The sequence below is a fragment of the Nothoprocta perdicaria genome, unplaced genomic scaffold (genome assembly GCF_003342845.1).
Source record: "Nothoprocta perdicaria isolate Ctin4 unplaced genomic scaffold, notPer1 scaffold_304, whole genome shotgun sequence".
Taxonomy (NCBI): Eukaryota; Metazoa; Chordata; class Aves; order Tinamiformes; family Tinamidae; genus Nothoprocta; species Nothoprocta perdicaria.
The window spans coordinates 264,169-286,921 of NW_020455538.1; the positions used below are offsets into that span (position 1 = coordinate 264,169).

Genomic DNA, 22,753 nt, shown 5'->3' on the forward strand with positions numbered 1-22,753 from the left:
GAACATGATTCTGTATTTAGATTTGGTGCTCAGCCTCTTTCATGGAGCTCCCTATTTCCTCACGTACAAATGCATATTCAAATAAACAATAAAAAGAGCTCTTTTTGTCTGGAAATGCCAGGTGTGGGGTTAGGCAGGCTGGAGCGGGGAGCAGACCGTTCATCACGTACCAACGTTCTCTATACCTGAGCTGAGCAAATGTCACTGTCCTGAGCACCAGTCTTAAGTTCAAAATGTCAMAGAATAAAATAAGATCAGGGCAATTTCAGCATGTCCTCACCTCCCTCATCTGTGAGTTTAGGATTAAAATCCAAGGTCACTCCAAAGGACATCACTCAAACCAAGCAAACAGCTGAAGGGAGGGTGTTCRGCAGGCAGGAGGAGGGAAGGGAGACGGGAGCAGAGCCCCGCGTCGACCCAGTGACACCGGAGCTCTCGTGAGCTCTAGGCGGAACGTGGCACAACGTGGCACATCCCTCGGGCACGGGGCAGCCCAGGGGGAACTGGGGGTGCCCAGCACGTGCAGAGTGCGCCAGGGCAGCCCCCACTTCGGCTGCTGGCGCCCAAGGCCACGCACCCCCATCCCGCAGGACACCAGCTCTTGGGTGGCGCGTCCCGGCTGCCCGATGGCCTCTGCGTCTCCGCAAAGGGAAACGTGGTGCAGGAAGAAGTGCCAGGCTCACGAGCACCATCCCTGCGCTGCAAGGAGGCTCTGCCTGAGCCAACCCGCCCTGCGCGTCCTGGGCAGGCTGCACGACTGCAGATACCTGCTGTGTGCATGCAGGTGTGTGCAGTACTCAGCAGGGCATTCCCGCTCGAAGGGGCGCGGGTCTGTGCCCGCACGCCTCTGCCAGCTCACATGCCTCTTACTCGTGCTGGGGCCTTGCGCATCCTTCCAAGATCCTGCACTGAATAAAACCTTCTGCCAAACCCGAAATTCACGTCTGAGAAGAATGTGTGTTTATAGGAAAGGGAACACGGAGGATGAATTTTCACAGACTGTACTGCTTGTGCASAATGGCAAAAGAAGAAGTTCCCACCATGTGGCAACTTAGAGTGGGCGATCCCTCCCCAGCGGTTAGCATTCCAGGGCTGTCCACGGGCACTTTGGGGGTACTCTGTATTCCGAGCTTGTCCAGGCACTGCAGAAATCCCTGTTCTCTCAGAATTTCATTTTTTTTTTCCATTTGATAATGACAGTGTTTAAAACAAAAAGACTCTACAGTCTTCCTGAAGCAATCAGCACTACAGACACTTCAGGAAATTATTTCCAAGCTCTTAGTTCTGTCTCCCTAATGAAGGTTTCACAGGGAAGAACTAAACACTGTAGGGCAGCTTGAACTTATCTCCCTCCAAAAGGGATAGTGTAAAAGTTATATTGAAAGATAATTCTTTTTTTAATGGTTACTAAAAGAATATTGCAAAAAGAAGCCCGAATAGCTGTAATCTCTTTTCCCTGCCATATCCTCATAGTTTCAGAATGAACACAGAGCCATCAAATTACACACAAAACATCAATTCACAATAAATTGAATGTAATCTTTTCAGCTCTGCCTCAGCTCTTTGTTATTTTTTAATTTCATTAACAAAGCTACAAAATGAAAAAAATAGAAAAAAGATTTATTTTCTAATATAAGCCCCAACTAATAGCTGGAATTTACAGATGTTCGGAGTGTGACTGTCCAGTTGCAGTCAGTTCTTGCAATACAGGTCTCTACAGCACAGCTTGCTGCTCACTGCCGGTGTTCCTCAAGGAAAGGTGACAAGGGCACAGCTGCTTGGGGACAGAAAACACCTAGCTGGGCAGAGCTCCCTGCTGTGTCTTTCATCACCTGCATGGGGAGGAGAGGCAGGACCCCACCTAGACCCCGACCACCCTGCCTGCCAGGGCCCAGGCGATCTGGGGCTGTTCTCTGCCCTTATCAGCCCCTGGAAAAAGCCAATAAATATATCAGTGTCTGAAGGAGAGATTTTCTGGAGGACCAACTTAAGAGCGGTTAGATTTGGTGAAAAATGTCTATTTTTTCTTTGTTATTTATTATTACAGGTATTTGGCTGAACAGATAGCTTTTTTTCAAAAGTTCTGTAAGGTCCTGATGTTGCAAAAAGACTACCTATACATACAAAAAAGAGAGGAGGTTGGGGCCCCTTCCGCACAGAGGGCTCCAACCCCAGTAAACTCAGGGCCTCCATCCCGTCCCAAGCGCTGGTGTCTGCCCCAGGTGTTGGTGCAGGGCAGGGGAATGGCTGGGGCCGACCCGACCTGCGGCTCGGCCGGCTCGAGGGACCCGGCTCCCACGGTGCCCCACGGCGATGGGGCGCACGGGCGGCTGCTGGGGGGCACGGGCGGCTGCTGGGGGGCAGAGGCAGCTGCAGGGGAACACGGGCGGCTGCTGGGGGGCTGCCTCTCACTGCGGGAGAAGGCAGGATGGCTAGAGCACTTCCTACTGCTTTTCTGGCATCTGTCTGGATTATCCGCACCATGAACATGCATATGTAGAGAACCATTAACAAAAAGCATGCCACTTATCTGGAATATCCAGTAGGGCCAAATGGGAAAGAAATCTATGTATTTTATCAGTCGGGAAATTTTTAGATTTCAACTTTTATTTTTCCTACCCGCATTTCCGGTGGAGAGCAGGCATTTCAAACTGGGCTGTGCAAGGCAAATTACAAAATACTTTCTCTAATATTACCTAAATTGCCTAACTGAAATGTTCCATTCTGAAGTTATGTTTCCATGCTGCAAGAAATCCCAAAGACCACCTGCCTCAGACACTGAATAACCACACATCGGTGCGGGCATTTTGCTAATTCCCAGAAGGAATTTCAGTGCCTCATGCACTGCGGACAGCAGTGCCCCAGCTGGGGGTTGGCAGCACCGTCTGAGCCCGTCGCATGGTCCGACCTTCCTTCCCCCGTGGGTCTGTGCGACATCCATCGGGCATATCCTTCACCTGCACTCATTTTGCTTTGATGGCACATGCTCGTTCTGGAAAGATAATTCCAAGTATATTTTCTTTGCCAAAAGTAAGAAATGTTGTGTAAAGAAAAAAAGCAGCTAACAGAGCTTGGGAAATGTTGGAGCAGAAAACACTTCCCTTTTGCCAAGTCTGCTTTCCTGCACCGCACTGTAAGTTAAGATAGCTGTGTGCATTGCTCATGCTTGCCAGCGCCTCGTGGAATGCCAGCACACCCCTTTGTCAGCCCAGCCCCAGATCAATTTAATATTGTCTTGTCCTCTTGAGTTTTACTGTATGGTATCATATTCTATGAATTCTTTTTTTGTTGTTGCATGTCCAATCCTTAATGGTCCAAAAAGGGAAGTAAGACAAAAACAGAGAGATCCCTTTTCCCTCTCCCAATCTCTTAATCTCCTCCGAGTGGCAGTGGGCATTAAATCAAATCAACCTTTTTGACATCCTTGCTCACATCTCCCACACACAGACATTTCCTGATCACTTACAAGACGCTACTGGTTTTAAGAGCACTGTGACACTACATATGGTTAACTGAATCTTCAAAAGAGTAATCTTACCTGAAAATCTATTTCTATCCTAACATCAGCCCCTATCTCACTGGTATACCTGGACRACTTAAAGCTGCTGGCATTCCTTCCTTTGCCACAATGCTTTCACTAAGGGATATAAAGGGACATGGGTGATGCCCTAACAGTCAAGATGACTCTATCACACTGGATCTAGTGAAAATGTCATCTTCTGYGCTTTGCAGCAGGCTCAATATCATCTCCCGGTAGCCTCTGCCCAATGAACTGAAGCAGTCTAGGGAAGGCAGGGTCTGAGGGCAGTGCTGTGCATGTGTTGCTGGTTTCACACAGGCAGTTCCCTTGGAGGCCGGTGCGGCTTTGGGGCGGTGCAGAGCGCCCGCTCAGAGCTGCAGTGTCCCCTTCCCCTGCGCACATGCACGGACTGGCCACAGACAGGAGCCTCCTGTGACACCAGCGCAGCCAAGGTGAACGCCCATGCAGAGGGCAGCGGCAGGGACGGGTACCTATCAATCCACTGGGCCAGACACGCAGGCCTCGTCTTTCTCACAGCTCCCAACATACCACTGTTTGCAGGTAGGKAGCAGAACCCTGGGGGGAGCACTGCTGTTGGAGCCAAGGGGTATGTGAAAACTATGGCTAGGGAATAAAAAAACACAGAAATGTGSTATTTTCACATTTTTGTCCTCCTGAACAGTAACTTTGCTTGGAGAATCACCTGTTGTGAGTCTTAAATTGTTTATGACTTGGAAAGCCAGACACGAGACCTGGCACCTTTCCACCAGCCAAACGGAGGTCACCAAAGGAGTTGCACATGTGAGCTGCACTCACAGCAGCAACTGACTTCAGCCTGGAGCCACTGTTTCCAGTGGCGGAGATAAGCTCAAGGGGACTCTGTGGTTGGACTACATGACCTCTGGAGGTCCCTTCCAACCTTAGGGATTCTGTGGTTCTAATGTGCGTCCCTCCACTGTGGGCCCTGGGAGCAAAGCGCAAAGCCCGAACACAGAGACTCAGCAGCCTCCTCGGGAGGCCCCTGCTTCCCATCAGGAGAGTGAAAGTCCTCGGAACATCCAAGTGAGGGTGAAGGGGCCACTTGACAGACGCTCATCGATCTAAGGCAATTGCGACTTTTTTAAGAAAAGCAAGCAATCAAAAGATTGCTGCATTAACTGCCAAGCACTTCTTGAACCTACAGCAGTGGTGCTCCTGAAAATACCTGTTAGTCAACAAAACTTAYTGCCTACATTACTCATGAAATCAGGCTCCGAAATGGTCATTTCCAAAAGTAGAGACTTGGAATTGTTGTCTCACATAATATCTCATAGTCCTAAATTGGCAGATGACTAAAATGATACCTTTTGGCCTTATTATCTGCAGAGCATGATGAACAAGTATTATTAGCCTCTGTAAGACCAAGTGGTTTGAAAATACCCCCAACTGAGAAAAATGATGTTCTCTCATCTCTAGCTGTTTAGAACAGGCTATTTCCAAACTAAGTTTGTTTTCCAGGCTTCAGGATTATTTCAGTTCATGTCTTGTTCAACAGGATATTCTCAATTGAGGCATTTTTAGAAAATATGGTGAACTGTAAGATATGAAGGTTTGCAAAGCCTAAGTTAATAAATTGTTGAAAATAAGAGGTTATAGTTTTCATGAAAAGACAGCTACTAGTTATCACCAAAAGGTGATCTGATTCATTTCTTCCTATTTACAGCTTCTGAGATCCTTTGTTCTTAACCTTGCAGTGGATCATTGCAATTTCAATGCAAGATTATAAACGGCTGTACCCTGCAAGGGGCTTTGATTTAAGAGGATATTACTCTATACAAACTTCTGATGTGAACCATAGTACATATTGATTTCACCAATGCTCAAATTACTTTTCTTGTAATATTGACTTTTTTTGTGCAAACCCATATATGTGTGGGCAGAACAGTCGTTAAATTAAAGAGTCTGGCTTTCAAAACAGTTAAACATTTCTGTGCTGCCCTTCCAAACCCTGAGCAACGTTTCTGAATTACATGCTGCAGACTGTTAATAAATCCTATGAGCCAGTAACTTCCATTTGCCTCGTGTGAGCAGAGCCATTGAGTGAACTGTGGTTTTCAACACCCCTCATAAGCATCGCGCTTGTTCAGGTGTAGAAATACAGATTTAATTGTTTAAAACAAGACGTCCTGGCTTAAGCCCYTTGCGATGGTTGTTTAACACCTCTTCTGTAGAGATGTAAAAAAGAAAAGATAGATGCATGACAACAAATGGAATTTGTCCACTGCCGAGGTACTGTTTGAGCTTGCCAGCGTTCCCAACTTGTCCCGGGGCTCAGGGCAGGGTGTCCCTGAGCCGGCGGGCGCAGCGCTGCTGCTGTCCCCAGCGCTGTCACCTGCAGGCGCTCCCGGTTCTGCACGCTCCCAGGCTCCTGCTTGCTTTCCCAGGGTGCGGAACGGGCCGTGTTTCCCAGCAGCCGGGATGCTGTGCCCTGCCTTGCTGCTCGGCCCTTCCCTCTGCCTGCTCCCTGCAGCKGCTGCTGCAACTCCTGTGCTGGAGGGCTTCGCTGCCTGAGTGGCGGGAACGGGATGGTTCCTTTCCCCCCTACTTTTCTGACTGCCTCCCTAAGCTTTATTCCACATAAACACATGGCAGAAGCAAACCTGGCAGCTAGCTCTTCAACAGATGCCTACATGCCTCATGTTTCCCTGAGAGGAGAGGCAGCAAAAGGAAGGTGGTGGCCACAAGAGCCTGTGGTTGGTGTGAGGGCAGCGGCYGGCTGAAGAGGACGGCCCAAAGCAAAGGTGGTGGCACCAGGGGCGCGTGAAAGCCTTCCCTTCTGTGGAACCTGGTGTCCCCCGCAMCCCTTCACCAGCAGCAAGACACAGTGCCCACTCCTGCACTGCAATAAAGACACTTGGTAGAATCCATTTGTTACGACAGCCTGAACTGTAACAATGAGCCCAAATTCATTGTTATGCTGGAAGGATATCTGGAGATACGTTATTCTTTCAGCACACTTTGAAAAAGCTTTAGGGATTCTGATTTCCAGGGAGAGCCTTTGTAGCACTCACATGAAATAGAAAATGGATGGCAAACTTGTGAAGAACAGATACCAGGAATTAATAAAAGGGAAGCTTTGATTATTTTTATTTGTTTGGTTTTGGTTCAAGGTTTGATCAAGATAAAGCCCTGCCAGCAGCCAAATGGAAAGGAGCTCAATGCATGTTCAAAACAAAAGGTTGCCTTTACGCCAATTTGTGAAGACCAACTCAAATATGTCAAAAAAATTGTGAAGTGAGGTTCTGAGGTGGCCRTTCTATCTGCAGCACAAAGCAGGACTGTGCAAAGGGTATCTGAGATGTTCTAACCAGCAGGGAAGGCTGTGCATGCCGAGGAGGAGCGGCAACATCTCCAAKCGTGGGACAGAGGGGAGAGATGCACACAGCAGCGGATCAGAGCCCCCAGCTAGCGCCTGCGAGCAGGCAGGGCTCACAACCCACAGCGGCTACGAGTGACACGCGCTAAGCTCTGAGTATTTAAAGGACAACTTAATTCAAACATGCCTTCTATGAACATAGTTCTTTCAGATGTCTACAAAATTCGGAGAGAATTAAACTCATCGAGACAGACAAAATACTCCTGCTAATTGAAGGCGCATACGTGTCCAAATGCAGCAGAGGTCGGTAGGCAGAATATCTTACACCTTTTGCAAAATGTCATTCTGCAACGCAGAAGGGAAAGTGTAGATAGAATTTATTGAAAATTGATATAGTGATTCAAGAAAGCTATTACAAGTGTTTTAATTTGCAGCACGGAACGTACCAGAGGAAACCCTAAAACTCCAACTGCATGCAACAAATAGACAAAAAGTCCTCAAAAAATTAACATCACAAGAATAATTTGCAAGCAAACTGGAAAAGTGGTGAAAGATTTGCAGACTGAGCAAGGATTTGCAGACTGGCTGACTAGGGCAAGGCTTCCAGTAACTCTGATGGTCAAGGCTTTCATACACTGTATGTTACTATAAATACACTATACACTATAGTATACATATACTATACACATACACTGTATGTTACTATATGGCACCTTCACATGGCTTCTGAAAGGCAAATTATAACATAAAAGTGGATGAGTGTGGACACAGCAATGTTTACATGACATTTATCAAAACGGTGACTGATGCAAGTAGATTTAGGAGAGTGAAAAGTACACAAAAAGAAGAAATGAAGAAAGTTGGCAATGGTGCACATGATGAAAGGAAAATGAAAGTAATATTGATGGTCTCAAGAAAAAGCATAACTTGCCTGTATATGAGTTGTAGATATGAGCAAGAACAACCAAGTGAGGAATACAAATTTCACCAGATAATAGTTTTTCAGGACGGATAAAATTTAAACTCTTCCAACCAGGACTCTCACAAATCACTGTCTTTAAGGCTTCTAGCTTCACATAAACCAAAACCTCAGGATGATAAATTTAATCATAAAAATGTAATGGGTTCATACAATGTAGCCGTGATTCTTTTAGTTTATATTGAATCTGATTTTAGCTCCCATATACACTTTCCATCAAAATATTTAAGTGATTTGAGTATGACAAGTGGAATTGTTTTGAGACCCCCATCAGATGTCAAATGAAAATATTAATCAAGTGTAAGGCCAAGCTTGATAGACTCTAGAATGCTCTACCCTAAGTTGAATGGAGAATCACAAAATTCCTACAGATTTCTCTGTGCTCTTGATTCAAATTGGGCCTTTGTCAGTACTGACTAAAATTATCACCATTTCTTAATATGAAGAAAATGTAACGATAACCTTTCCTTCAATCTGTTCAAGGGATGCAAAGGTCTAGCCTAAGCCCATGATGACGAGCACAAGCAAGAAATGAATTGGCAGRTTTTGTAAAGAAACCAAGAAATCAATAAACAAATTTTCTCACTCTTTTTATATATAGAATCYATAAGTCCTTTGGAAAAGCCTATTTGGTACTGAGGGTACGAATGTATCTAAAATGCTGAGGAGAGTCTCTGGAAGTGTTGTTGTCACTCTGGTACCTTTGGTGAACACTACAGTTTCTAATTTTTCTTTTCTAAAGTAAGAAAATACAATTCACAGAAATAAGACTTGGAAGATACAGCTCACAAATGCTATTTTTGCCTCAAAGGCACTTGGAAATTTGAAAACCACAGATGAGGAGAAAGGGACTATTCAGCCCCTGATTTGAGAAATAACAGCAAGAGAAACTTCATCTGAGCTGACAGAAGGTTAATAAAGAGTGGAGCAGAATCAGAACTAAATTGTCTTCTGTGAAGGGCGCACCAAGTCTGAAATGGTGAGACCAAGATCCCTTTTCATTCTCTTCATGAAACCATAGAAGGAAAAAGAAATTAGAGAGGAATCGGGAGTGTGTAATCATCCTGGCTTCACAAAGCAGGCAGTCCTGTGCACCCGCCAGATGCAAGGGCTTCTCTTGGGGCAAGAGACACAGACRGGGTATTCAGAATGTGTTTCTTTTCCAAAGAATAGGGCCATGAAAAGAACCTGCTACCTTTAATGCACTGCAGATTTAATGAAAGGCAACTGCTATTTTAAGATTTTATAAGGGGATTTGATAACAAAGAGGAGTTGCAGGCACCGTCCCCATTACCACCAGGCTTCCATCCTTCCTTTCATCCGTAGCACTAGGCTGGCTCTCAGAAACTTTCACAGATAGTTAGAGCCATCAGATGAAGGTTACTCGCTCAAAGGCTCAGTCCAATCATGTTCAGCTGTTTTGGCTTGAATTAAATTGATACCAAAATGGTCTCTTTTTTATTAAAGTACTATAATCATTGTGGCTGCAATCCCTCACTAATGTAAGACTTGATATAAGCAGTGATAATGGTGTATGTCACCAATGCTGATAGCTGTCAGAACTTATTTTTTCTACAGAACTAAAAAGAAAAATAAAACTCCCAATTATTGTTAAAATGGACAAAAGATAACCCTTTGTCCAGGGCAGAGACATTTCATTTACTTCATTTTCTTCTCAGCGCTGTCAAGCAATGTTGCAGATTCACTTGATGCTTTACGTGCACTCCATTAGATCCCAGAGCTCACAAGGAGGATTACAAAACAGGGGGAAATTTAAGGTAGAAAATTTTAGGCTCCCATGAAGTCTATGCCAAAACTTAACACAAGAGGGTCAGACTTTCACTCCTGGGCTTTCTCTTCAGCTATTGTATGGATTTTCATCTTTTAATTGTGCCCGTGGGCTGGCTGRGACTCACGCTGAAAACATGACTTCTACTTTCACACTAAAGCACGACAAGCTGCTCTTCTCTCAGCACCACTCCAGCCACACTGGTGTCACTGCGCAAGCGATCCTGGGGCCTTGCAAGCACAAGCAACACCGGGTCCGGGCGGCAGCGATACGCTCCCTGGCTTTTGGTGAAGGCTGCTTTTGTGGAAAATGTTATTTAAAATCTTTCAGTGCAGAATTATTTTTCTGACAGCCGGTAGTGACCAGATGTAAAGCTGCAGCATGAGCTCTGGACRCTGGCTGTCCTGAGCAGGGACTCGGATTGTGACATTCAGACACAGGGCTTTTGCTTGCGAGGCAGCAGAGAGGAGAACTCTCAGCCTTCCTCAACAGACGGTGTCTCCCACTCAGCTCTGCAACCTGGCGGCCTTCAAGAAAGCGGTGAAAGAAGATGGAGATGGGTACGTGAGGAAGACTCCAAGAGCGTGAGAAAGTAGCGGACTCGTGTGAAGTCAGAGTCAGTGGGCTGAGGACGGGAACCTCAAAYGTGTGATGGAAGAGAAAAAGTGGTGGAACAATAAAGGAATCAAGAGGCCACTCTTCTATGCTTTTCACACAGTGATACCCAGGTTGCTTTTTGGAAAGCCAATTTTAGTGAATCTGTCTTGTCCTTTAAAACCTGGACAGTGACTGAAGTCTGCCCTACTCCAGCTCTTTTCCTCCATGTTGCCAATAATACCTAGCACTGGGGGAGCTGCAGAGCTCTTGCCAACAGCTACAAAGGTTTTTTTGGAGGGGAAGAAAGGTTAATGTGGAAACTCTCTTTCCAGTGCCAAGATTTTCCTTATGGAGTTAATGGGGTAGGAATTCTTATATTGGGAGTAAGACCGAAATTCCTCTTTGGTCTTACTGCAGACTTTGCCATATGAGATGGGCTGAGATCCACTTGCCAGAAGAGTGAAGGTGCACAGCTAGAAACTGTTGCTGCTGCTGACGGGCCAAGGCTCAGGAACTGAATGTTTCTCTTAATAAGGACCCCTARTAAAAGCCAGATCAGGGTACAGCTGGACTGATAGGTATTTTGCATTCACAGACTAGCAGAACTGAGAAACGTGTTTTGTCTTGGGCAGCAAAAGGCATTTTCATGTAAAACCTCGCATGGGGATGTAGCGAGCTGTTCCACCATCTTTCACTGGAATATGTGCATTGCATTATGAGTTTTTTTCACATAGCAAGAAGATATTTTCTTTGTACACACAGAGCACTCAGGGATTCCCTGCACTGAACATGACTGGATGAGTGCACAGATCAGCGCTAGATATTAGTGATGGTGATATATGGTGATTAGTGATGTTGAGATGGGCTTAAAGGGCTCTGTAAGACTACATTTTCCAAACTAAAATAGGAAACAACAGCTTCCAGGCATTAATGGCCTGATTTTCGTTTCAGCCTGTGGGGATGTTTTTTCTTTCTTAACCACAGGTAGGATTGTTCTTTATTAAACAGAACATTTGACTTTAGCATCATAACTTGGCTTCAAGAGCAGGTCTTTGTTTTAAAAAAGGTCTGTTTGAGCAAAGTATTTATCTGACTGCTGTTCCAGGCGGCCATTTCCAGAGGAAATGAGGCTTCTGCTGGAAACCAGTGGGTAGCATTCGTGCCACTCTTGTGAAGGAGCTGCTGAACCAAAATTTTTTGGGTCTGGGGAAAGAATCCAATAATTCATCATTACACTCATGCTTGGCTCTCAAATTTGTCCCTGTGGGCCACTGCCAGCTACAGGATACTGCCCTTGGAGTCCTGGTTTGACACCCTATGACTGTTCCCACGTTTCTATCTTGTTCATGATCTGCTTTGACTCTCATTTATAAAGTGAAATAATACACTAGGAAACCCTTGCTTTATAGGGGTCCCTTGTACAGTGCTGTCAGCTCAGGTACGCTTGAAGCAGGTCAGCAGAACAGAACTCTTCCCATGTGAAAACCACATGGTTCTTGGAAGGTCCCAATGACCATTTCCAGAAAATGCCCCTGCTCTATTTTTTTTTTTCAGAATTTGATACCAGCGCTCTGAACTGTGGACCGAGTCTGAACTGTGCACCTGCTTATCCAAAAAGAATGAATAACTTCTACAAGGAATCTGTCAACACAGCCAACAGCATCACCAGGAAATGAAACCTTAGGGCAAGATGCAGGAGAAAATTTCTAATTATTATCAGAACTCTGTACTACTGGTCACTGGAGATACAAACAGAAAGGCACATTTCTGAAATTTTAATTAAAATAAGCAATGGAATTATTGATTAAAATGGAAAAAAAAAGTGGAAAAAATGCTCTGTATGCCTGCCACTGAAGAAAACCCATTCTGTAACTCTCTTCCTAATTTTTTAACTTCTTTCTKTATAAGGTTTTATATCATGCTGCTTGTATGCATGAAGAACTATTTCCAAGGAAACTAATGTGCCAATAAAGTGCAGTAGCTATTCAGCACTAATTCCCTTTGTTTAGTTGCGGCTGTTTGATGTGTCTATATGTAATTTTGGTTAATCCACTTTCAAAGCAGAAAGCACTGCAGAATGGTGAATCTAAGTGCCTTCTGACTTAGACATGGCACAACAATATTCCATTCAGTAGATGATTTGCTTCCTTTTTCTAGCACCAGTTCAACACCGGAGGGCCAGATGTGAGGAGATAACGCTGTTTTTAACAGCATCTTTAAATGAAAACCACAGTTCAGCAAATGGGGTTTCTCACAGCATGCAACAGTAGAAAGGACATTAGCAGGGGAGCTTCTCCCAAAGCAGCTCTGGGAAGGTGCAGCCCCTGCGACTGCTTTGCCAGGGCAGGGCTGGGCTTTGCGGGCCCAGCGTAGCAGGGGGGCAGGCAGCTGATCTAAGCTGATGGGTGGTAGCCCCTCCRTAACAAACACAGGCCCATCCCAGGTGGAATGTCCCTGGAGTTTGGAACAGAGTGACTCACCTGTTCAAATCYCGATGGATGATGGGCTGTGTGAGATTGTGCAGATACTCCATCCCTTTGGCAACATCGACGGCAATGATTAATTTAGACTGAAGGTCAAGAGTCCTAGAATTTGAAACAATTATAACATCACTCAAAATTTACAGACAGGCTGAAAATTATCTGTAAAACAAGGTCCCTTTTAAAATCTTAAATACAGAAGAATGTTTTATAATGTAATATAAAAATATTTACTGTAAAATAATAACAACCAAATAATTATTGTGATTACTCTTTTCCCTTGTATACCAAATAACCTGAATTAAAGAAAGAAAATTTTTAGTGTTCCTTTCACTATTTGTTGATAAGGAGTAAATCTTATAAATGTTAGTGCACTGCTGAATGGGCAAGGGGCCTTGGTGACGGAGGATGCTGAGAAAGCAGAGTTACTAAATGCCTTCTTTGCCTCTGTCTTTACTGCTAAGGTGACCCCCCCATGAACTGCAGGGCTCCAATAGAAGAGATATAAATGGGCTAGAGGAAGACCTTCCGCGGGTTGAGAAGGATTGGGTTAGGGATCACTTAGGCAAACTGGCCACTCAAAAATCTATGGGCCCAGATGGGATGCACCCAAGAGTGCTGAGGGAACTGGCCGAGGTTATTGCTCAGCCTCTCTCCATCATCTTTGAGAGGTCCTGGAGAGCAGGGGAGGTGCCCAAGGACTGGAAGAGAGCCAACGTCACTCCAGTCTTCAAAAAGGGCAAGAGGGAGGAGGCAGGCAATTACAGGCCGGTCAGCCTCACCTCCATCCCTGGAAAGGTGATGGAGCAGTTCATCCTAGAGAGAATCTCCAGGCATATGAAGGAGAAGAAGCTGCTGAGGAGCAGTCAGCATGGATTCACCAAGGGGAAGTCATGTCTGACGAACCTCATAGCCTTCTATGATGGGATGACAGGCTGACTGGACGAGGGGAGAGCCGTGGATGTTGTCTACCTTGACTTCAGCAAGGCTTTTGACACCGTCTCCCATAATATCCTCATACGGAAGCTCCAGCAGAGTGGACCAGACGAGTGCACAGTGCGGTGGTGGCTGGATGGTTGCGAGGGCTGGCTGGATGGCAGAGCTCAGAGGGTGGTGATAAATGGGGCCGAGTCCAGTTGGAGGCCTGTGGCCAGTGGTGTCCCCCAGGGGTCAGTGCTGGGCCCAGTGCTGTTCAACTTGTTTTATCAATGACCTGGACGAGGGCACGGAATGCACCCTGAGCAAGTTTGCAGATGACACCAAGCTGGGTGGAGTGGCCGACACTCCGGAGGGCTGTGCTGCCATCCAGAGGGACCTGGACAGGCTGGAGAGTTGGGCAGAGAGGAACCTCATGAGGTTCAATAAGGACAAGTGCAGGGTCCTGCACCTGGGGAGGAATAACCCCAGGCATCAGTACAGATTAGGGGTCGACCTACTGGAAAGCACCTCCATCGAGAGGGACCTGGGAGTCTTGGTGGACACCAAGTTAACCACGAGTGAGCAGTGTGCCCTCGTGGCCAAGAAGGCCAATGGGATCCTGGCTGCATCAGGAGGAGTGTTGCCAGCAGGTCAAGGGAGGTGATTCTGCCCCTCTACTCAGCTCTGGTGAGGCCGCACCTGGAGTACTGTGTTCAGTTCTGGGCACCCCAGTATAAGAGGGACATAGAGCTTCTCGAGAGGGTCCAGAGAAGAGCAACCAGGATGATTACGGGAATGGAACACCTCTCGTATGAGGAGAGGCTGAGTGAGCTGGGCCTGTTTTCTCTGGAGAAGAGAAGGCTGAGRGGGGATATGATTAACATGTGTAAGTTCAGGAAGGGAGAGTGCAGGGAGGAAGCGGACAGGCTGTTTTCACTGGTGGCCAGARACAGGACGAGGGGTAATGGCCAYAAGCTGGAGCACAGGAAGTTCCATCTCCAGGTGAGGAGCAACTTCTTTACTGTTAGGGTGACAGAGCAGTGGAACAGGCTGCCCAGGGAGGTTGTGGASTCTCCTTCTCTGGAGGTCTTCAAAACCTGCCTGGATGCCACCCTGTGCCACATGCTCTAGGTGTGCCTGCTTGAGCGGGAAGGTTGGACTAGATGATCTCTAGAGGTCCCTTCCAACCCTGAATATTCTGTGATTCTGTGATTCTGTGAAATCTGTATCGACACAGATTTGCTAATCTTCAGAATTCTGTATCATTACCCCATGCAAAGAATGGGTAAGATACCTCTTCTGTTCATGGAGCAGGGAAAAAAGGGATCCTCCAGAAATATACTGCGTGACGATAGCAAACTGACTTGGGTCATCCAAGCAGGCCCCAACAAACTGTATGACACATGGATGATTGAGCCGGCAGAGAATGGAAACTTCACGGCAAAACATGTCCACATCAGATTTGGAGCAGTAGGTATTGGCACGATAGCTGCAAATTTACAGGAGAAGGCAGTGTGGCATAAATATCATCTTTTGAACGCCTCAAAATAGAGCATTAACAAAACAAAACAGAGAAGTGTTTGAAAAACCTACCGTTTGATTGCTACAATTTTATTTCTGCATCGTCCTTTATATACTTTTCCGAAAGACCCTAAAATGATTTAAAATAAGTAAATATAAAGATATTTCTTGTGAATATCAGGCATGTAAAAATGCATGCATTCTTATTTCTGATACCTGAGCCAATAATCTCATGGAACTCTATTTCAGAGAGCTGAAGATGGAAATGTGATGGCAGGCCAGCACGCAGGAGAAGAACATCTGCCTTTTCTGCAGAAGAAAATTGTTACCGTATCTGTAAAATGCAGGGTCATGGGAAGGGCAAAATAAAAGTACTTAACTTCACAAAAAACATTGCACAGTAAAAGCTGATTTCCTCGATTATTTCTATCCTTTCTTTCAGAAACCACAATAAATCTCAATAATAAACCAAGTTTTGCAATCATTACAGTTGCTTCAGATTTTCTTGGTTTTACAGTCTTATCACTGATCAAAACGTCCATCGTCATATTCTGCCTGGATTATAGGATAGTTGCATAAAATCTTTTGTATAGAGAATTAATTCCTTTTTCTTGAATGACTGGTGCTCATTACTAATGCTATTGCAGATCTGACCTACTCATCAGTGACAKGTGGAATCTGAATTTTGATGTGCAACTTAATACACTCAGCAACTATCACTACCTTGTTATCTGTATGGTTTGATTGTAGAAATTTATCAAAATATTTCCAAGTGGAACATTTTAATGCTGATATGAAGAAGATACAAGCATTYGAGTACATCCAGAGTGAATATTTGCAAAGGAAAACTGAAAGGACCACACACACACACACACAGTATAAATAAGCATCTGAATGCTTTGTCTACCCATTGGGTAGCCATTCAAATACCCATTCCACCATTTATTTTTGGAAATAATTTTTCTTTTGAAAATAGCCAGCAGAGTCCAATTAGTTATTTGTTTCCATTAAGCRATTCCTACGCATTTTATTAGTGCTAATTCACACATGTAACCTTTTTTTTTTCCAAAGARACAAAAAAAGAGCGTATTTTTTAAAAAGCAAATGAGAGTAAGACAAATAGAGGACTTATCAGGATGAGGTACTCAGCAGCTCTGCAGAACTCAAAAGGAAAAGAATCAAGTTAAACAGAGCTTTCTATGATTATCGTAGGGAAACAGAGCTGCTGCTTATACACATCATTGCATTTCTGAACAAAACATATAGAGGAATAATGAATCTTATATAGTATATTCAGGTAACAAACACCTTGAGTAAATGACCATAAAACTTGCATTTTCCCCTTGTCACTGAATATACCTTTAGTCATGCTTTTAATCTTTCCTAGAGGGGATGGAATTGACACATAGGAACCATCTGAAATAAAAGAACAGAATGAATTTCACGCTCTTTGAAGACACTATATGCAGCTATATTGATAAATTAGCAAGGCAATGGTTGCTTAAAGAATGAAAAAATAGGGAATGAAAATCCACATAAGCACACACACCTTTGTGACACATTACATTGCTAAAATCATGATAGTAATTTGGACAGTTTCATTAACTGTATGGAACAGTATTGTGCTTCATCAGGTCAGTTTTCACAGTGTACCAAAGACCTGGTCTCTTCTTTTTTTCTCCTGAAGTGACACTTGGGTTCTTAAAACACTTAGCATTAAAACCCCCACCTGGATGTGTTGACCACTTGCCAAAATAGGTTCCGATACATGCATAAACTTGGTCTCCTATGGATCTGCACAGGCCCGAGTCAAAAACGTGGAACATGCAAACTTCCCTGTAGAGCTGGGCCTGTAGGAATCAGGTTGATCCTGCCAGTCACTATAAAATTCTGCTGATTCTGTGGCTGGAAGAGTCAATGACCTGGACAAGCTGTAATATCTAATGTAGACTTTTATCTTCCCTAYGGACAGCATTCTCAATATATTGCAACAAGTGGCAATCTTACCTCACTGGTTGCACTAGTAACAAACATTCTTCTTGCCATCTGTCATTTAATTGCCAATAGCAATGAGTATTTTTATAACAAAAAGAGTAATTAGTTCTTTCCAAGGGGGAATTAGATATCTAAAGATATTAAAAAATATGAAGGGCACTGAATACAGAAATGTACTGAATATCAGCCATCAAAGAAACATCAGAGACAACACAAAGAGAATGGCTAAACAAGGTATTAAGTATGTGCAAAGTATGAGGAATGATTGCTAAGGAATGATCTTAATTTCATAGCTTTTAGCTTTTCCTTCTAGCGAATCACACAAAGTGACAATTCTGTTTTAAGATACAGCAAGAATCCTGATGTAAATGAGGGATATATGGTACCTAGAAAATGAGYACTGTCAGGTCACTAGTTTTCTTTGTGCCAGACAGACCAGATCCAAAGCTTTCTGACATGAGGGGAACATTCCCTGAGAAAAAGACATTTCTCAGAGCCTACCTCCTCCGGGCTGTGAGTACTCATTGCAGGGTGACTCATCCTGGGGCCTTTTGTAATGCTTCAGAAGGGTCACAATAGCATCATGACCTGAGAGAGAACGGAAAAACATGCATTTGCAGATAAGCGTAGCTGTCTTGACGTAATATTCATATATTGATTCACAAAAAAATGTGTTTTTTTTTTAAAAAAGAATAGTGTGTCTGTTTATGAAACACATAAATAAAAGTTCAGTAGCACTAATCAGAAAAATAATATGATTGATAATTACAGAAATACAAAAAAAAAACCCTTGCTAATAAAAACAAACATTTTTACATGAGTCTACATAAAACTGAGATACGGTACATGGTAACAGACAAAATGGTTATACAGAAATCCTAAAATGGATGTGAGAATAGTTTTCAGTAAGTCCTATACAAGAAAGCAATGGCTGAAAATACTGAAGTTCTGATGTCCTGAACAGGACAATTTGAACAGAATATTGCAGCAAACTGTTTCATTCATCATTTTTAACTGCAAAGAAGCAAAGTGGTACACTCATAAACCTGCTCAAGTGCTCAGATTTCTGATGCACAATGTTTGAACATTTGGTAATGCTCTAAATTCTGTTGAAATTTTTTCAAAGCTGAGTTCTCCCTCAGCATTTTTGTACATTTTGCCAATATCAGGCCTTCCTTAACATCTATGCTTTTATTATGTTACAGTTTCTTACATAATAAATAGTGTTGTCGTGGGTTTGGAGAAGGGAAGAATGTCCCATAATTCTCCAACTTTAACTTGCCTTTTGCCCCATTCCCTAGAAAACATGGGAAAAAAGCAGCATCTTCATTTCTTGTTTTGTGCAATGCACTGCATATTCACCCACCCATGCCAAGAGAAAACGTTCCTGTTCRCTGCCTGCAAAGATGAAAACAGGCAAGAAAAGAGGAAACAGAGATGCATTTGGAATGAGGTCCTGATGCTCTGATCACATTCCAAACGCTACCTATCATCTCAACAGCTCTCTTGGCTCCATTTACTTGGAGCAGCTTTAATTTTCTGCCAGTTTCATGGCACACTTTGCTGGCATTTCTCTGAGGATATTCTTTATCAAGACCCTAATGAATGCCAAGTTTCTGGCTTGTGATGAGCCCAGCCTCGCGAGGGGGGAGCCGTGAGCTCACAGCTGCAGAAACCACCCTGGCTGGAGCGCCTGCGAGCTGCCAAGCAGCCGCCACGGCTCCGGGCACCGTCCCCTCTGTCCTTTCACTCAGCATGTCAGAAGTACTGCAGCCACAGAGATGAGCTGTGTGATTTAATTAGCGAAAAGAAATAAAGTGGCATCAGTATAAAAGTGGCTGATAATTTAATGCAGTAGTTGAATGTGAACTCGTTCTGTCTATAACAAATAATTCCCAAAGAAAGGATAATGGTAAGTGATTAATCAAGATAATCTGCAATTTMCTACTGGGTCTAATTATGACTTCAAATAGGTTGTCTATAAAATCTTCTCCAAAACCTGATATTGAAAATCTTGACAGATCACTATTTATTTAACTATACAGAAAGAGCAACCAAGCATTTTTTTTCACGTGTTTTATGACAATTTGTGTTATTACAAAGCAGATCAATAATAAACCAAGAATATAGTCATAATGAAAACACACCAGAAAACAGTAACTGTGAATAATACCAACTGATCACAGCCAAATCCTCCTCCTCTCCACTAATTCATTCAGAACAACTTAAAATGCTCTGCACTGAGTCACTTGCAGGATACTAAGCACTGCTGAATTCGAARGCATTATTTCCTGCCATGATTCTTCATTTCATAACTCTTAAATCAGTCATGAAAGCACSATCAGTAGAAAGTACCTGTTCTGAATACTGTCTGCATTTGAATTCAGATGAATGCATCTCAATACTTATACATTTAAAACTCAACCCAAATCACGCTCTAGCCTGTTAGGAAAACAAGCAAACAAGTAAGCAAACAAACAAGCAAACACACAACCACCACCCCAACTCTTAAGGGTATCAGAGGAAAGGGGAAAGGCAGGTAAGCTTTTCATGCTGCCCCTCATTCTGTAATCAGAAACTAGGTCCCGGTGGAGAGAAGCTCTGCTGGCTTCCTGAGCTGTGAGGACCATGAACTTACACCAAAGAGTGCTCAGATGTATTTGAATGTTTCTCTAAAGCAAAGCGATTCAGGTCAAGGATGGCTTTTGGCACATCACAGAATCAAAGGATCACAGAATGTTCAAGGTTGGAAGGGACCTCTAGAGATCATCTAGTCCAACCTTCCCGCTCAAGCAGGCACACCTAGAGCATGTGGCACGGGGAGGCATCCAGGCGGGTTTKGAAGACYTCCAGAGAAGAAGACTCCACAAYCCCTCTGGGCAGCCTGTTCCACTGCTCTGTCACCCTCACAGTACAGAAGCTCCTCCTCACATGGCAGGTTTCTGGTTATCCAAACTCCAGGTTGCTGGAAGCAAACTCTTTAAAGTGTTATCATTTACACTAACATAAAGGCAAATAAAAAGAGGGCCACTTCTTCCCACAGCCATACAAAAACTTCAAATCACCTTCCATGGTTCAGAGGCATGGAATGGCATTGCCAGGAAGCGTAAGGGAAGGAAGGGGAGCTCAAATAAACACATGGCTCTCAATCACAGATGAAATTCATAAATGGATGTGAAAATCCAAAATGTTCCCAGGAAGAAGTAAATCTTTTTATTTGCAGAGAAAATTGAAATATAGTAACACAGAAAAATGAGAAACTGCTGTCATTAATGTTCATTGAACATAGAGATTAGTGTAACAGGAACCATGCAAAATGTCCTGCTTTAATTCCTATTTGCAGGAACTAAGGATTACTGGCTCTAATGCACAGCTACTTGCAGGGTCTCCTTCAGTAACAACCTGGGACCCCCCAGGCACTCCTCCAGAGGCAGAAACTGCCTTTCCTGAGCTGTTTTCATTTTAGCAATACATAAATACTCTTGTACCTGAGCTTGTGATCAATCTGTTTAACAGAGTATCTGAGAGAAGATAAATATAAGGGCTACTTTTTACAAGCCTAGATACCAGGAGCTGGAAGCAGATGGTGAAAGCCCCTAGTCTACAGGGGATGAGAGCTCATTTTGCACTGTTATCTCCTGGCTGTACTGTTCCATGGATTTTGCAGCAGAAACTAGAAAATTGAAATACCTTTCTCATAAGCCCACATCAAACAGGTCTGCTCATCTTTTTCTCCACTCGACCTGCTGGGATCACAAGCTACCAGATTCATATCGGCTCCGTTATCCAGTAAAAACTGCACTAGACGAATATGACCATGGTAGCAAGCACAGTGTAATCCTAGAACATTAGAAAAGGAAAAAGTCACTGTGGAAAGCACAATTTTCAGAACATCATAACAGGATTTGTAGCAACAGCTATAAAGTGCAAATTGATTTCCTTGATAAAGGAATATACTATCAAACAAGTACCCAAGGCATTAGATGAAAAGAAAACATTATGCCCCAAGAACCAATCTATTGCCTGCTACACAGCTCCTGTCATCATTTACTCTGTCACCTGCAAATCACATTTAACAACTTTGTATACGAGGAAGAGCAAAGAGAAGCACAAAGGCTTTCTTCTTGCTTTGCCTGTAATAGATAAATGGAGGTGTGCAGTTCTTCAGACACTATATCCTTTCGTGCCAGGCTGAACAAAGCCTTTCTCTCCAGTCTTCCTTTTTCTCCATTTCAATTGTGACTGTTTTTTCCTTCCTGTTTTCCAAGTTCTTCACAACTGCTCTGTCCACTTTACATTTCCCATATCACATTTTTCCATATTTCTTCTTAGATACTTTTRTTTCTCCTGCCACCCCTGCCTCCCCCACTCACTATCTGAGATACAATGCAGGAAAGGACAGATCCCTTCTCCTCCATCCCACTGCACACAGTTGGAATGCGGAGCTCTGCTTAGAAGAATAACTACAGGAGAATCAGCTTACATCAGGTTGTGCTCATCATACACAAGTCCAAGAGCTCGATGCAGCCTCACTAAAATCCCATCTCTTCTATGTCTGCTCGCAAACACATTCCAAAAAAGGTGAGAGCTCTTTGAAAGGTAATGAGAGGCTGACAGTCAAATTCCTATGGGAATTACCTTGGAAATCCTGATTGTGTATGGTTTCCAAACTTTCTGGTGCTGGTTTGATATGTACTTATACACAAAAAGGATCATGATGTTACCTGTATGTCCATCTCTCCCCTGGTGATTGATGCTTACAACATTCTGGTCAAGAAGGTATTTTACAAGTTCTATGTTCTTTCCATAGGTACAAGCACTACAAAAGTACAAGGGAAAGTGAATATTGCAGTCTATAAAAGAAGAAAATATTTGGGTAGACAAAGATTTCAAAAGAGTTACACAAAAACAAAAATGGAGTAACAGAGTAGAGAGCCTTTAGAAATGTGCAAATGCAAGATTAATGCACCAAAGCAAAAAGAGCATTTTCTGTTGTATTGGGAACATTCTAATTACTCYTGTACAAATTAATTTTGTCATGCAGAATGAATACAGTCTGCTTTGCAAAGTGCTTCTTAAATAACACACTACAGATCTATGTTAYCATGACCACTTTTTTTTCTGCCACCTTACTTCTAGATTACAGAATCTAGAACCTGGCAGGTTTCTGGGCTTTACAGATTCCAAACTCAGCTTCCAAACTGGACATAAAGAGAGACCACTATTTATAAATGCATTGGTGAAACTGATTCCAACACCCCTCTCTTTTCCTTGCTCTCCGTTTCCTTAGTAACTGCTTCCTACATCTGCCTTCTCCTGAGTTTCACATTATGAACTCAACATCCRTGCCAAGCTCACTAGGTTGCTCCTCAGCTGGCTGTTGATGGGACTTCTGTTATTCCTGGGGTTGTACTGAATCCATCTGTAAGTGCAATTCCATTGAAAATGGCATTTTAAACATCTCACCTGTGGAAAGCTGTTTCACTGAATATATTTTCTTTAGTGAGACTTTCAGTTCCTGAGAGCTGAATTATTTCCTTGACAACTTCAAACTTTCCATTGTAACAAGCGCTGAAGATGAAGTGAGAAAAGAGCTGTT

At 43.6% G+C, this 22,753-nt stretch overlaps 1 protein-coding gene across 1 annotated transcript in view; it reads right to left on the reverse strand.

Annotated features, from left to right (window-relative positions):
- Window positions 1-22,753, reverse strand: part of LOC112950011 (serine/threonine-protein kinase TNNI3K) — a 64,284-nt gene that overhangs the window by 17,759 nt on the left and 23,772 nt on the right. The window contains exons 11-19 of the mRNA XM_026042482.1: window positions 22,621-22,725; window positions 21,879-21,973; window positions 20,845-20,994; window positions 17,656-17,742; window positions 16,519-16,575; window positions 15,376-15,468; window positions 15,232-15,289; window positions 14,933-15,127; window positions 12,721-12,825 (exon numbers count right to left, since the gene is read on the reverse strand). Coding sequence (XP_025898267.1) covers window positions 12,721-12,825; window positions 14,933-15,127; window positions 15,232-15,289; window positions 15,376-15,468; window positions 16,519-16,575; window positions 17,656-17,742; window positions 20,845-20,994; window positions 21,879-21,973; window positions 22,621-22,725 — 945 coding nt within the window. The remainder of the gene's footprint in view (window positions 1-12,720; window positions 12,826-14,932; window positions 15,128-15,231; window positions 15,290-15,375; window positions 15,469-16,518; window positions 16,576-17,655; window positions 17,743-20,844; window positions 20,995-21,878; window positions 21,974-22,620; window positions 22,726-22,753) is intronic.